Raw genomic sequence first — 17,188 nt, forward strand, 5'->3', positions numbered from 1 at the left:
TCTCTAACACCATACACAAAAATAAACTCAAAATGGTTTAAAGGCAGATACTATAAAACTCCTAGAGGAAAACATAGGCTGAACACTCTCACATAAATCACAGGAGTATCTTTTTGGATCTACCTCCTAGAATAATGAAAATAAACAAATGGGATTGTTTTCTCTGATTGGTTCCTTAGAAAAGGGATGATACGTTGTGATTAAGTTTTGGAGAAGCTGCCTCTGCTGCAGGAACCTTGTTTCTGTTGTTTTTTTCATTGTGTGGGATTTCAAACATGTGCAGAAAAGTTCATATAGAAGCTGGGTAGCCAAAAGAGTGAATAGTGCCTGTTATTAAAATTTTTAGCTCCTCATCCACCCTTTTTGCATGCCCTCTGGATATGGAGGTGGGCCCTTTAAATATTTTTCTTTTGCCAGCTGGCACAATTTTAAACTTCGTTGGTAGCTGGCATTGCAGGGACACTGCAGAAGTGGAGGGTTTTTCCTCCTGGATATGGTGTACTTCTCAGTAAGCTCTGTCCCGTTCTTGCAGTGTGAACACCTCCAGTGGCTGGCTCTTGCACTGCATAGTGTCAGCGGTATTTTTCCCTGGTACCCACCTCAGTTGGTGTCAGAAGGGAGGTCCACCAGTGAAATATTTCCCAATGAAGGGTTTTCCCCAGCATCCCAGAGGAAGGATTTCCAGCACAATCCACTGGCAAGTCTGCACAGTGGCTTTGACATTCAGTGAGCCGAGGCCAGGCCCTGAGCAAGGTCTACGTCTCATTCCTAGGGAATTGGGGTAAGTTCTGTCCCAGCTCCAGAGTGAATGCTCTGTATATTTGTCATTCCTTTAATCTTTAGAGTTATTTCTTGTTAGCCAATCCTTCATCACTCCAATCCCCTGTAATAGTTATTTTCTTTAAATTAAACTGCAAGTTCAAATTGCTATGTGGTTTCTGTTTCCTAATTGGATCTCTTCTTTTGTCATGTATAATTGTTGCTTTTCATTCAGCAATCTCCTGGTGCAAAAAAAGAGAATCCTTTTTTTAATTTTTTTGGCCATTCCAGCATCACGTGCAAGTTCCCTGGCCAGGGATTGAACTTGTGCCACAGCACGGCTGTTTTTTGGTGGTTTTTTTTTTTATTGTTTGTTTGTTTGTTTGGCTTTTTAGGCAGGCACCTGTGGCGTATTGCAAGTTCCCAGGCTAGGAGTCAAACTGAAACTGCAACTGCCAGCCCATGCCATAGCCATAGCAATGCAGGATCAAAGCCACATCTGTAACCTACACCACAGCCTACAGCTACGCCAGATCCTTAACCCACTGAGTGAGGCCAGGGATCGAATCTACATCCTCACAAAGACTACTTCACGTCCTTAACCTGCTGAGCCATAATGGGAACTCCTGAATTTTTAATATGTAGTAACTTGATCTATTATTCCCCTTCTACCCTTTATGTCTTCCAAGTCTGATTCATTTACTCATTCATATTTATTAAGCACACACTTTATTCTATGTTCTGTGTTACGGCCTAAGAGAACTATAGTAAACATTACTGAAATGGAGTTTTTGCTTCATGTGAGATAGAATCAAAGGGGCTTAGTGATAGTTTGGTTATGCAGTGAGAATGAAGCATCAGAGTGACTCAATTTATCTACCTTAGTGTTGTGTTTTCTGACTTTGCTATAATCCAGAGATTGAAGGCCTCCAGGATGATGATGACTTCTTTTTCCCCCTTAATTTACTGAATACTAGTTGGTAGGATATGTAGTGACTCTTAGAACTTGGCAATAAAAGGAACTGGACGTGCATGTATCAAAAGGAAATGAAGAAGGGAAGCAAGCATTTTCTTGATGAAACAGTATTGATTGGGAAACTAAAGCCTAAGTGATAACTCAAAATTCTACCCAAGTAACTGTTAACAGTGTGTAGTTGTTTTGGTTTATCTGAGAAACTGCAAGAATGCTGTGGCATAGATATTCTACAAGAAAAACCATACTAAGCAATAAACTTGTTGTGAATCACATAAATCAAAGAATTGAAATAGCCAGAAGTTTTATTACATTTGTCCATAGTGACATTATCTCTTACTATGCACATTATATTAGGTTCTGTGGAGTGCTGTTTTGAAGTGAACTGTAATACTTTTTAGCCACAGTTTGATGTTTTACATAGAACACTGTTCCAGCCTGGTAATGAGAGAAACAGGCTGCAGTGGTAGGGGAACCAAAGGATATTCAAAGGAAGTTGGTTTAGTATTAGAAAGTGTGACTAATCTAACCCTATTGTTGAGAATAAACTGGCTTTTCACCATTGATTTGGCACCTTTATCTTTGAGCCCATTGCACCAATTGTGTCTTAATCTTACAGTTCTGTGGCCCACATGTTGTATCATAGACTTAGAAAGCTATTAAAAACAACCATTGGTGCTTGTAAAACACCAATTGTAAAAACACACAAAAGTTCGAATAGAGACAAGTCTTGGGAGGGAGTGGGTGTAAGTTGGTATTGAATGTGGCTTGTAGGAGTTTGGGTGGGATGAAGAGGTGAATGGCCTCTGGATCATGGCCTTATTGGAATGTCCTCCAAGAGATCTCAGACTGCTCCACAGAATCTTTGGCTCGTCAGAGATTTTCTAGGGTTCTGCACACATGTGTTTTGAGATTCTTTCTTCCTCTTTTTTTTTAAAAAATATTTTAACCACGAAAAGAAACCATCATGTATTCAAATATGTTAGCTTGCATTCCCTAGATTGATTTTAGAAATCTGCTTTATGTCTTCAAGAGTTTGGAGGAATGTTTGCATAGTTATGCATTTGTAGGTGACTGGATGGAATTCATTGAGTTTGTACAATTAGAAGAAGGAAGCTGTTTCCAGTATGGAGAGTGGTATGAGCTGCTTCTTTACTTCCCCATTACCTTTTCTGACACTCTCTTCTGTTTACTTTGCTCGGTGCTGGACATGAATTTCACCCTGTATCATCTGCCATGCCTTCTCTCCCTGGTGTGCTTGCTTTATTTCTAGGAACTAGGGAAGAAACATAGTATCTTTATCTACCACAGGTTATGTTATCTAATTTCAGCTTATTGATTCTCTAGTTCATTCATTCAGTGACTGTTAAAAGATGTTGTGTCTTTAGGACCCCATCTGGTTCTCAGCTGGCAACTAAAGATGGAATCCTGGTATGAGTCTGCCATCTGCTTTATCTCACTTTATGTGTATTATCGCACAATGGTTTTGTTCATAGCAGTTTCAGTTTATCCTGTTGGTCTTTTGGGCAAGTATGATACAAAGTCTTTCTTTAGTTTTGTGTGTGTGTGTTGTGTAGTTAGTTCTTCCTCACAGAAGTGGTAGAAAAGTGCTATGTTTGAAATCAGGAAATAAGTTCCATGCTGTATGGCTAAATTAAGGAGACCACTTTAAAAAACAAAACCTGGAATTCCTGTCGTGACTCAGCAGATTACTAACCTGACTAGTAGTATTCATGAGGATGTGGGTTTGATCTCTGGCCCCTGGTGGGACCAGGTGTTGCCGCTGCAAGCTGCATTGTAGGTCACAGACATGGCTTGGTGGATCCCTCTGTGGTGTAGGCCAGCACCTGCAGCTCCAGTTTGACCCCTAGCCAGAGAACTTCCATATGCCGCAGGTAGGGCCTTAAACAAAAGCAAAAAATAAATAATAAAAAAGCCAGATAGAATTTTCTTAGAAGTGATCATTTTAGGAGGCCAGATAGTTTTTCTACTGATATGCTCTATTAACTCAGAATACCTTTTGAACTCCTTTTAAAATTTCTTTAGAGACAGATTTTTAAATCATATAATTTGGGGACCACATCTTATTTAACAACAAAAAGGTGACATCCTGTGACTGAGATGATATCATATGGTCCCCTCTCATTTAAAATCAGATTCCTCTTTAGAGGTTATAAAAGGTGTGCTTCCATTGGGAGTGTTCAACACAGTGTACCTTAGGCTCTGAAAGCAGTTGCAAAAGAAGAGTAGTAAAATATTTTGAAAAATGTTAGCATAGTTAGAATATAACCTCCCTAAGTTATTGAGGACCTTGTAAGAGTTAGTACTCTTGCATTTGTGACTACACATTTTTTTAGTCACTCTCTAGTTATTTATCATAGATCCTTGCCTATATTTGTATTGTTTGCTTTTGCTCCTGTCCATTTCATACTGTTTTTAAAGTACCGTTTCTCTCATTGGTCAGAATAGTTGTATTTTCTTCCCTAGTATTGACAAGTCTGTCTAAATGTAGTCTTGCAGCTAATGCAAAGGGGTTGACAAAATGGTGTTCCTGAAACTTAAAAATAAGATGACATTTTGAGAATTATATTATTAAAAATTAGTATTCAAATGGGAAGCTAAAAACATTCATTTACGTCAGAAATCAGAGTATAGCCCTAAATGAACTCCGCATACATTAAAATGTTTATAGGTGCTTGTATTACTAGAACTGAAGAAGATACCTGTCATTAGAAAGGAAATGCTATATTTTGGGATATAGAAACATATAAAGTCGGGCAAAATCAACTTGCCATTTAAAAACTTCCCAGGTGAGAAGGCACCCTGCTCCAGGGACTCAGTAATCTGGTCCTAATGCAGGTAGGGTCCTACTGTGAAGATGGATTTATCAGTTGCCACAGCCTATAATATTCCCTTTGATGGGATTCCATCCTCCCCAAGTAATCCTGTTTTTAATTCAGCCATACTATATGCTTTTCCTTAGGGAGAAAGCGCACGCACTTGTCGAGTAGTTCTGAACATTTGATTTCATTGTATGCCTTTTGGCATTCTTGTTTCTATTTTACTGTAGTCTGTAAATTGCCTTCTCTGAATCCTGTCTACTCTGAGATAGTAGCAGGATTGAGTTTGTGGACCTAGGAGACCTAGGGCCATGCACGAAGTAGTTTCATCAGAGGAATGGCCCCTGATGAGGTCTTCTGGTGGTCATTCAGCTGGCCTTCCCTTGGCATACCTTCTATTTGTTATTAACCCTTTACTTTCATTAAGTATCATCTTTGCTTTGGATCATTTTCTCAGGACCTCCATCCTGGTCATCTCTAAAGGTAAAATAGACTGGGCTCTGCTTTTTTTTTTTTGATCTTTAGGGATGCACCTTCAGCATATGGAAGTTCCTAGGCTAGGGGTTGATTTCGAGCTGCAGCTTCCGGCATACATCACAGCCACAGCCACAGCAACAAGGGATCTGAGCTGAGTATGCGACCTTCACCACAGCTTGCGGCAACCCACTGAGCGAGGCCAGGGATTGAACCCACATTCTCATGGATACTAGTTGGGGTCACTTCCTCTGAGCCGCCACAGGAACTCCCTGGGCTCTGCAATTTTAAAATGACTTTTAAGAACCTGTAAAGGGGAGCATGATTATGCTCCTAGTGATTCTAAGCTGCCTTCTCTTTCTTCAAAGAAATGAGTGATTGGATAAAATGGATTATATTAAAATTCTGTATTTACTTGGTAAATGACAACTATTTGGAAAACATCTACCGTCTGACTGCAAAAGCTTGTTCTTAAAGCTCTTCTTACTCTTAAGTATTAAAATCCTGTTTATAGAATGAATGTTAATTAATTCAGCATTTATTGACTACCTACCTTGTGCCAGAAAAAGTTGTAGTCATTGGGGTTATGAAGCTGAATAGCATGTGATCATACACTTGAAGGGTGCCTTATTAAGCTGAGAAGATTAGTGTGCACGTAAGTAATTAGAAGTGCTATATTAGAGGTGTAGCAGAAGAGCAAGAGAAAGTGATTGTTCTTGGGGAAGTTAAACCCTAAAAGATTTCTAGGAATCCTTCAAGTGGAGATTGGAGAGGATAATTACAGCACAGGTTTAAAAAAAAAAAAGAGTATAGATGGAGAAATGTTTGCTGTGACCATATGTGGTGGCTTATGTTGGGAGAATGGCTTGCACTCCAGCTTAGATACCTGGCAGTAGTGGTGAGGGATAAAGCTGAAGCCTATTCCTCGTGATTGGCTTTATTTACAAGGCTGAGAACTTGTCCCTTGTTTTCTTGTCAAAATGGAGAGCCAGTCATCTATGATGGAACATGATAATGTGAGAAAAAAGAATGTATACATGTATGTGTAACTGGGTCACCATGCTGTACAATAGAAAAAAAATTGTATTGGGGAAATAAAAAAAAAATTAAAGTAAATAAATAAATAATAGAGTGGCAATATCAGCTTTATAGTGGAGAAAAGTTACTCCAGAAACAGTAGGGAGATGGTTTGGAGAGAGCCCACCGGGTACGATAAGAGATAAGACTACAACTAGGACAGTGGAGAGGAGGCAGTTTCAGAATATATGCTTTTGAGGTGGAATTGATAGAACTTGGTGACAGATTAGATGTTGAGGTTGAGGGGCTCCAAAGGCATCTAAATTAATGGTGATATCATTAAGCATAGTAAGATAGAATTAGGAAAAGGTTTGAATATTGGATTTGGAATACATTGAGTGGCACTGTGTTTATCCACTACATAGATTGGAATTTAGGAAAGATTTGGGAATTGCATTAGGAAACGTTTGTCTTGTTGGTAGGCAATCTTAATCATTACATAACCCCCCGAAAGAGAGGTAACGTTGTCCCTGTTGTACAGTGAGAAAGCTTAGGGTTAAGAGAAGTAAGTCATTTGCCCAGGGTCACATAATCACCTATATTTTTCCATCTGGCTTTGTCATCTGTTGCTGTGTAACAAGCTACTCCTAAATTTTATGACTTAAAGCAATAATTTATTAATTATTGTTTTGTCTTTTTTAGGGCCACATCCATGACATATAGAAGTTCCCAGGTTAGGGGTCCAGTCAGAGCTGTAGCTGCCAGCCTATGCCACAGGCACAGCAACAGCAACGTGGGATCCAAGCTGTGTCTGCGACCTACACCGCAGGTTCACGGCAACACCAGATCCTTAATCCACTGAGCGAGGCCAGGGATTGAACCTGTGTCCTCATGGATACTAGTCGGGTTATTACCGCTGAGCCATGATGGGAACTCCAGTAATTTATTGTTCTTTCTCGTGGTTCTATGAGCTCACTGAGTCCTGGATTCCTTGAACTTCCTAGGGAAAAAAAAAAAAAGATATCAAGAGACAGAAAGAAGAAAACTTGGAGAAAGTGATGCCAGAGGTGGGAGAGGGTTATTGCCACCATAGCCATAGGTCCTTAAATTTGGTTAGAAGGATCCTATGGTTCAAATGTACTCAGATAGCTTGCAGTTGCCTTCTGCCAGCAGCTTTAAAAGGCTTCCCCTCTTTTATTCTCATTCACCTCACCTCACTGATACATACCCATTTGATGCCTAAAATTCACATTTAGAACTTGTGGCTTAGTCCAATATGAAATATTTGCACCTTAAATTATTCATAAATTGTTATGATTATATTTTGAATACTTTGCTTAGAGTAGGCCTCCATAGAATAGAAATAATATGGTGCTTCTGGCCTCCTAGAGAGATGAGCATTCTCTCCATAGAATGAGGGGAGTAGGAGGGTTAGATCAATGGTATACTTCTGCTGGTCTCTTGCTGGGATGTTCTTTTCAGTTTCTAGAAAGTATAAAAGTGCTGTGCACTGATTTAGACCATAGCTAGAAAGGATGGATGAAATAGGAAATTAAAAAATTTTTGTTTTTAGTTAATCACTCATGTTTTCTTTTTTCAGAGCACAAAGTTATCATTGTTGGGCTGGATAATGCAGGAAAAACTACCATCCTTTACCAGTTGTAAGTATAGCTACTTTAAAAATGTTATTTATGGTTACTTTTTCCACCTGAGTGATATTTGATTAAATTATAATAAATTATTTGATAAAAATTATATGGAATTCAAATTACTCAGTGAGAAGGAAGGTTGGCCATGAACCAAAAGCCAAATTTAGGCAGCTGTTTCTGGAGAGCTAGGAATTAAGCTCTCCAGAGCATGACCTTGAGCATGTTGTTCACTTGTTTTACTTGTAGACAGTAGAGACATATTTGCTTATATAGAATCAATCTGGAACAAATCTAGGTGGTCTAGATATTCCATTACCTAGTTCTACCTCTGTTTAAACCTTTCGTTCACTCTAATGAGCTAGTGTAAAGGGAACATTTGGATATAAAATAGGTCATGCTGATTGATTTATCCCTTAATTAAAGAATGTTCAAACAATCTACCTTCCTTGCTAATGGTAATGTATTTGAACTTTTTTTTCCTCCAGTTCTATGAATGAAGTTGTACATACGTCCCCTACAATAGGAAGTAATGTAGAAGAGATAGTAATTAATAATACACGTTTTCTGATGTGGGATATTGGTGGCCAAGAATCTCTTCGCTCTTCCTGGAACACTTATTATACTAACACAGAGGTATGTTTCTTAATACACTAAACCTTCTTTGAGTAGACTGCTTGGGAAGCATCGTCTAGATTTGAACTCTTATAATTAGTCTTTTTTTTTTTAAGATATTTCCTTTTTTCTTTTTAGGGCCTCACTCATGGCATATGAAGATTCCTAGGCTAAGGGTTGTATTGGAGCTGTAGCCCCTGGCCCACGCCACAGCCACGCCAGATCCGAGCAGCGTCTGCAACCTATACCACAGCTCAAAGCAGTGCTGGATCCTTAACCCACTGAACGAGGCCAGGGATCAAACCTGCATCCTCATGGATACTAGTCAGATTCATTTCCGCTGAGCCACAATGCGAACTCTCTCTTATAATTAATCTTTTTGAAATATCACAGTATGTTAATGTAAGTAGAGTTTAAACATAGTGGAATCTATGAATCCCTCTTTTGGGGTCACTCTTTTGTATATCCATTCTCATTGAACCTCTGTGGGGAGAATTGGTGATTGAGACTGATTATATATTGATCCTGGATCTTGTCTTAAATAGTTGTTTTGGGGTTTTGTTTTTGTTTTTTGCTGTGCCTGTAGCATATGGAAGTTCCCAGGCCAGGGATTGAACCCACACCACAGCAGTAACCCAAGCCACTGCAGTGACTAAACTGGACCTTTAACCTACTGTGCCACAAGAGAACTCCCAAGTAGTTGTTTTTATAAAGAGTTCCATTTTAGTTTATAATTTCATTTCTCTCTTACTGTTTATTCGTGTCTGCATAGAGGGGATCCTAGTTAAATGAGAAGGCTCTGGTGGTTTGAATCCTGGCCAGTATTTTACTATGTATTTTCTTTTATGCAACACAATTGCACATTACAGAATTCTTTTTATTTTTATTATAAAGCAATTTAGAAATAATTGTTTTATTTACATATATTTCTCAAGAGAAAATTTCAGACCTATGACATTTGAGAGCTTCACTGTATAGATCTTGTAAGTTGAAGGGCTGTTACAGTTGTTTTTCTAGTGCTGATTATAAGTTAATAAAACTCAATGTGTATAAGGATGAATATTAGGTCATTAATGTTCTCTAATGACCTGATCCTCTACCACTCCATTATGCATTTAATAATATCTTTTGGAGAAGGGGAGGGTATATAAATGATCGATACTCATATATAACGCCGCAGGAATCAAATCCATGGTAACACCTTGAAAATCAATAACTTTATTAAAAAGGCTTGGTGTAGAACAGGTCTTAGAGTAATAAAATCAAGTGTCACTAAAGTCTCCAGTGAGAGAAGAGGTAAGATAGAAGTTCTCTTATCCATTTGCCTTATGGTTGATGAAATCTGAAAAATAGAGAATTTTATTTCATTTTATTTGGAAATGAAAAGCTAGTTCTAAACAATAAATAGTGCATGCTAATAATAGGTGGTCAGAACTAACTGGGGCATCACAAATGCCATCATAAAGTGACAATATCTGTTCCTGTTTCCCTCATGCCTTTTGGGGCTCATGGAGTTGAAAAAGAGATGAACTGTAGCTCAGTCCTGCGCAGCTCCTTTGTAAGTCTTTAACTGTGTCTTCTGATAACTAGCTTCATCATCAGTTCATTAAAGAGTTGTGCTTGCAGGTAATAAGTGCCAGTTATATGAGGAAGAGAGTATGATTTTAGATGCAGATTTATTCTTTAATTTGTTTTTTGTTTTTTTTTGTTTTTGTTTTTGTTTTTTGTCTTTTTGCCATTTCTTGGGCTGCTCCCGCAGCATATGGAGGTTCCCAGGCTAGGGGTCAAATCAGAGCTATAGCTGCCGGCCTACACCACAGCCACAGCAACATGGGATCCGAGCCACGTCTGCAACCTACACCACAGCTCAATGGCAACGCCAGATCCTTAACCCACTGAGCTAGGCCAGGGATCGAACTGGCAACCTCATGCTTCCTCGTTGGATTCATTAACCACTGAGTCACAACGGGAACTCCTTAACTTGTTGATTTTTTAAAAAATTGATTTAACTGTCACATTACTCCATTCCCACATAAATACCCTTCTAGTTTTTTAAATTGGTAATAATAAATAATATCTGCCTAGAAGTAATTTATAACTTAAATTTAGGACCATAATGTATTTTTGTCCTATTGACTTACACTGCAAATAGACCCATTGGAATTCAAGTTATTAATTTAGAAAACAAACATGTTATTTGTTGGTTAGAATATTAGCAAAATATTCTAATAAAATGAAATCATGATACTGCCTTTTATTTTCTCTTAAGAATTAGTAAATGTATTTGAATCCAGGATGGATCAGGCCTTTAGGCTTCGTATAGTGGGTATCTCTGGTTTTCCAATAATACCATAGTGTAAGTTTCAGATGTCTTGAAGTTGTTAGCATATAAGTCAAATAAGCACTTTATAAATTTTACAAATGTCAAATGATGTAATCACTAATGATTTTCTTTTTTGTAATTATTTTAGTTTGTAATAGTTGTTGTGGACAGTACAGACAGAGAAAGGATTTCTGTAACTAGAGAAGAACTTTATAAAATGTTAGCCCATGAGGTAAGTAGAATTCTGGCATTAGATTGTGTGGGGGATATTTCCAACACATTTATTCTTTCCACTTTCTCATGATGATACTATTTCAAATTTGAAAAAAAAAAGATTCTTTATCTGTAGACCATGCTTGCTTTACACTTCTGCCACTTCCCAAATTGGAAGTGAATCTGGAAGCTGCAGAAAGATTGTGGAGTCAGTTGTAGAATTTTAATTCCATTTATCTTAGATAAATTTGGTTTAGAGGTTTTCCTGTTGTAAAAGACCTCAATTGGCTTTCATTTTGCATTTTAAATCATTTAATTATACAGAGGATTATCATTAGAAATGAGATTTTACTGTCTCGGGGACACATAGGAAGTCTTAATTGTAACTCAGTTATGTGACTTAAGTTTAAATGTTGTTGTTCTTGTGTCTCTGATATTGTCCCTTTGACTGAACAAAACTATAACTAGCCACATTTTCTTAGTCCTTGGGAAATATTACTCGTGGCATAACCTGAAAATTAAATAACTGAATAATGTAGTCAGTAATGGTAATAGTAACTATACAATCGTATAATGTTTATAATACAGTCTTACCTCTGAGTCAGTAGACTTTTAGTTCTAGGATGCCTGTGGATGCCAAAATCTGAGGATGCTCAAGTCCCTTATGTAAAATGGCATAGTGTTTGCATATAATCTCCGCTCATCCTCCTGCATACTTTAAATCATCTTTAGATTATTTATAATACCTAACATGGTGTAATGCTAAGAAAATGTTGCTGGCATGCAGTAAGTTCAATTTTTACTTTTTTGAACTTTCTGAAACTTTTTTTTCCTGAATATTTTCAGTCTGAGTTGAATCCATGGATGTGGAACCCACAGATAAGGAGGACCGACCATAGTGGCAATTGATTATTTTTGCATACTTTTTATTTCAGATGTTGCTTTCTCAATTTATAGGAATAAAAAAAACTAATATTTAGATGTATACTGTGCAATTTTTAATTTCAGTAGAATTTTATGGGTTTTTTTTTTGTTTTTGTTTTTTTGTCTTTTTGCCTTTTCTAGGGCTGTGCCAGCAGCATATGGAGGTTCCCAGGCTAGGGGTCTAATCGGAGCTGTAGCTGCTGGCCTACACCAGAGCCACAGCAAAGCGGGATCTGAGCCGCATCTGCGACCTACGCCACAGCTCACAGCAATGCCGGATCCTTAACCCACTGGGCAAGGCCAGGAATCGAACCCGCAATCTCATGGTTCCTAGTCGGATTCGTTAGCCACTGAGCCGTGATGGGAACTCCTAATTTCAGTAGAATTTTACTAAAGCTTAGGAAAACTGGGATATCTTTGTAATGAAGTTTCACATTAACTTTAATATTGATTCAATGATTTGCTTTTTGGATTTTCATTAAGAATTTTGGTATGTTTCAGGCAATCATTCAAGACTTGAGGAAAACCTAATAAAATGGTTATGTAAATTGAAGTTCCTGTTTTCCTTGTGGTTATTATAGCCACCAAGATGTACTTTCCCTGGTTTTGACTAATTCTAGCAGTTAAATCCCTTGGGCTTTTTTTTTTAACCAGACCTTGCTTTTGTATATTTATTTAACAGGTTTCAATTCTAGTTTGGGAAAAATAAGCAATAAAAGAGTTAGGGGGCTAAGTTTTTTTTAAAGTTCCCCTTTGCATTTTACAAGAATGCATCATTCTTCATTTTATACCAAAGGATGGATTTTTTTTATTATTGTTTTATGAGGACTTTGGAAAAAGAAAAATAAGGCACAAATATATTTGTCTCTAGACTATATTTTTCATGAATAGGTAGCCTCTGTATTTCATTCTTAATCTAATTGGACAATATGTAGGAAGATCAGTATATTAAAAGCCCAGTAGTAAGACTCAAAGCCATTGAATTTTATAAGTTGGGTCATTAACTCAGGTAGATCAGTTAACCTCATATGTTAAGGATTTGTACACTGAGGCCCAGAATTTTATGTGATTTGACCAGTTTTTGAATTTAGGCATTTGAATTACTCAGGCTCTTTGCTGGGAAAAAAAGAAAAAGCCAGAAATAGGGCCTAGTTGGAAAGTGAAAGAAGATGGATGAGGAGATTACCAGAGAAGAAAGTAATTGCAAATGAAGTTGAGAGCTAGAGTAAGCCACTTAAAACAGGGTCTGGAAGAGCCAGACAGGCAGAGTTCTGGAGGGATGTATGATCAAGGATGAGAATGTGTGAATGGGAAAGAAATTATGATGTGGGTTAGTCAGCTGTTTCATGCATACCATGATAACCAACAGTCGTGTTAACATCGCTGATAATGATTCTTTATTACTTAACACAAAACTGTAAGATGTTTTGAAATATCTCGGAAACTTTATCTTAAGTGTGGTGTAAGACCTTGAAGAGCATGGATTTTTTAAAACTTCCAAACACAAAAGGATAGATGAATTTTATTTAGAATGACTTAACTTCTAGGAACTGTCTTCACAAATGAAGCTTTGAGAAACAAATTGACAACTACATATGGCATATAGAAGATGCTAAGTAAATATATCTTGCATGTGCTATTCATCTTCTTGACTAAACTAAATATTTTTAGACTCTTAAGTACAGAAATCTGTGATATGTAGCAGAAGTGTTTTAAAGTATTTAAAATGGGTGATGTACAAAGATCACCACTGTTGACCTTGTACTTTGACCTGTCGTTAAGTAAAATTGAACAGCCCTAATCCAGTGTCTCATTTATACTATTTTCATAATGCATAATTGGTTGTGAAGTTATTAATAAAAAGTAAAGGAGGATTTTCTCCTCTTTCTAAATATTTAAAAATAGGTAAAATAGCTTTAAATTTAAAAAGTTTGATCCTACAGCTAGCTAGAAAAATTATAATTACTGTGTTTTTTTTTTCTTCTTATGTTTCCAATTTTCAGTCCAGGGGCTTTTCCAAGTAATTTCATTACTAAAAGTGATGATATAGATTACTTGTAAATAAAATAACATAAACTGTGTGTCCTAACTTGTGCCCAGTTTTTCTAATGTCAGGTATTTCTAAAGTTTGTTGTTTTTGAACATGCCTGTGTTAGCAATCCTGACCTATTTGAAAGATATCAACACACACTGACAAGAGATTCTGAAATCTAGACAATTTGTAGGATAGGAATGAAATCCCATGGAAAGTCCATCTGCTAAGTGATTCAGCCATATATCTACTCTTGATGATTGTTCCATTTTCCAATTAGGATAAGAGAAAAAAATCTATATCCTTGATGATGTGCACTAGTTATAGTTCATCCCTCCTAATTTTTGCCTTTTATATAGACAGGTGAACCGAATTATAGGTGAAACAAGTTGAGTATAAACTCTTAAAACTTCTAGATTCTAGAGTATCCCTTTCTGCCCAAGCTGTTCAGGTGACTGTTCTTAACTGTAGTAGTGTATTTGCCATCCTGCAGAGGGCACTGTAACTAAGTCAGTCTCCATTGTTATATAAAATATATTGCATAACTCCTTTTAACCAAATAAGAAGTTTACTACTTATATTTTTTTATTTATATCAGAAAGAATCAAAGTCATCAAAACTTTATTCTAACAAGGGTAAAATGTTGTGGAGCAATGTCAGTTTAAATCTGCTGGATGCTTTCTTGCTTCAAATACACAAACATGTGCTTGAAACCAAAAGATTCCACTAAAATCCTGAAGAAGATGATGGCATTCAACACAGCTGGGAAAACTTACGAATATAACACCAAAATCTCAGAGTTTTCTGAGAGTTTAATCCACTTGTTGAGAGCATCCACCATGGTTTCTTAGTCCAGGATATATGAATGGACTTTAGGATGCCTTTTAACATCCTAAAATTGTAACAAGCTTTTTGAGCATATAGCTCTATGTGCTTTTCTCTCTCTCTCTCTCTCTCTCTCTCTCTCTCTCTTTTTTTTTAGGGCTGCACCCGCGGCCTATGGAAGTTCCCAGGCTAGAGGTTGAATTGGAGCTGTAGCCTCTGGCCTACGCCACAGCAGCAGCAGTGTGGGATCTGTCTGTGACCTATCCTACAGCTCACAGCAACACTGGATCCTTAACCCACTGAGCGAGGCCAGGGAGCAAACCTGCATCCTCATGGATACTAGTCAGGTTCATTACCACTGGGTCACAATGGGAACTCCTCCCTATGTGCATTTTTATGAGGAAAAGTTCTATAACTTTCCATAGGTTATCAGGGAAGATCCTGGCTGTAAAAATGGTTGGGTGAGGGAAGGTAGAGTACAGCAAAAGGAGACTAACTTAACCTTTGGTCTGCTTTGTGTATAAAATGTTGTATCAGTCAACTGGGGACATGCACAAGGGTGAAGTTAATCCTCATTTGCAGAGCAGTAAATGAAATAAAAGCCAAGGACTGAACCGAATGCTTTAAGTGTAGTAATTCAGTCATTCAGACTACCTCTCCAGGAGGCAAGTAGTGGTCTCAGCATTTTACAGATAGGGGGTAACTGCTATAGTAGGAAGATCTTAGCTCAGACTTGGCTCTATCATTGAGTAGTTATGTGACCTTGTATGAGTTACTTACATCTGAGTCTTATTTTCCTCATCTGTAAAATGGGAATAGTAAAGCCTACCTTTAGCAGACTTGAAAATTAAAAAGAGATTTTGTTTGGAAAATGGTTAGTATAATGGGTGTCTTGCTCAGATTAGAGACTCAATAAATGTTAATTATGAGGAACAGATTTGTAAAAGAACTTGCCTCAGAGTCAAAACATAGAAGTGGGGGAACTCACTATCTAATTGGGAAACTTGATAAGTTTAATGCCAGTTGAAGAAGGCTCTATCATATATTCAAATCTAAGAAACCTTCGTGGACAAAAAATAGAAGAGCTGGGTCTCAGCAAATGAATAGAATTGGTTTAGGATAGCTCCTCTCAGCTGAGAATTAAGTCCTAAGACTCTAAGTCATATTATATATATTGAATTAGTTTATTTCCTATGTACCTAAAGGGTATTGGCTTTAGATAGAGATACCTATACCTAAAGTGTAGATTGGGATAGAATTTTGAAAGCTCTTAAGTGCTAAAGAGTAGTTCTTAATATCATAGAAGTCTAGTTTGTGGTTGGGGGAAGAGTTAGATATGTATTATATTGAAAGATAAGACTTTGTTAATATAGCGCTTATGACTATAAAAATGTAACCCAAGACTATAAGATATGTATAAATCCATACAAATATAGATTGATTTATTTAACATACATTCAGCTTAAAGTTTACTTTCTGTCATTAGAGCTGTGAGATGCTTTTATGTCAAGTAGTTGAGAAATTCTGGATTATAAAGACTGTCAAATATTGTGTGTTAATTAAGTTGGAAAATGTATGGGAAAAAAAAAAAAAAGCGGGCTGGCCCTTATAGTGTTGTTTGCTTTTATAGGATCTAAGGAAAGCTGGATTGCTGATCTTTGCTAATAAACAAGATGTTAAAGAATGCATGACAGTAGCAGAAATCTCCCAGTTTTTGAAACTAACTTCTATTAAGGATCACCAGTGGCATATCCAGGCATGCTGTGCTCTTACTGGCGAGGGGTAAGATGCCTTTTCCATGAATGACATGTATTTTGCTTTGAAACCTGTATTTCTCCTTAAAATCAGATATTTAAAGTTACTATGTACAGAAATTTGTAAGGGAGAGGTGGGCTGAAAAAAAAAAGAAACAGGATGAGGATGCTAAGGTAGAGTTTTTGTTGTAGTTGTTTTTCTAAAATATGGTGGGTCTGTGTGTATTTAAAAAGCAGAGGCAAAAAAGAATTAAATTGAAGAGATCTTAAATTTGAGATTGAAGTTCTTCAGGTATTAGGAAAGGGCAGAATCTTGGGGCATAGATAGATAGTGTCAGTAATTCATCAGTTGGTCCACTGTGGTCTTAAAAGTAGAAAATTTCTGCCACTTGAGGTAACTCATTTATCTATGCCACAAAATTCTGCCCTTTCTTCACACCTGAAGAACCTCAATCCCAAATTTAAGATCTCTATTTAGAATCCTTCATGGATTTATTTAAAAGCAGAGAAAAAAAAAAAAGAGTTAAATTGGAGCTGAAGCCAGATCTTAGTGAAATAGAAGTACCTGATTACAGACATTTGAAGAAGAGCATAATTAGAACCTCAAAAAAGTGAATCTATTCTTTAAAAAAAGAAAAAGAATCCAGATTATACCAATTGCCCACATACTTATTTAAGTAAAAATATCTTTTACATATATCTTTGTCAAATAGCTTAATATATGTCAAGATACAGATAAACATATAGATGTATCTTTATATATACTATCTTTATAAAAGGTTTTTAAGCAAAA

General features: G+C 37.0%; 1 protein-coding gene across 2 annotated transcripts in view; it reads left to right on the plus strand.

Moving 5' to 3' along the window:
- ARL5A (ADP ribosylation factor like GTPase 5A) overlaps window positions 1-17,188 on the plus strand; it is a 35,145-nt gene that overhangs the window by 5,317 nt on the left and 12,640 nt on the right. For both annotated transcript variants that reach the window (XR_007133937.1, XM_047771924.1), the window contains exons 2-5: window positions 7,664-7,724; window positions 8,198-8,345; window positions 10,796-10,879; window positions 16,272-16,423. Coding sequence is in view for 1 of the 2 variants with exons in the window: in XM_047771924.1 (XP_047627880.1) it covers window positions 7,664-7,724; window positions 8,198-8,345; window positions 10,796-10,879; window positions 16,272-16,423 (445 nt within the window). In the remaining variant the exon portion in view is untranslated. The remainder of the gene's footprint in view (window positions 1-7,663; window positions 7,725-8,197; window positions 8,346-10,795; window positions 10,880-16,271; window positions 16,424-17,188) is intronic.

Source organism: Phacochoerus africanus, chromosome 3 (assembly GCF_016906955.1).
Source record: "Phacochoerus africanus isolate WHEZ1 chromosome 3, ROS_Pafr_v1, whole genome shotgun sequence".
NCBI lineage: Eukaryota > Metazoa > Chordata > Mammalia > Artiodactyla > Suidae > Phacochoerus > Phacochoerus africanus.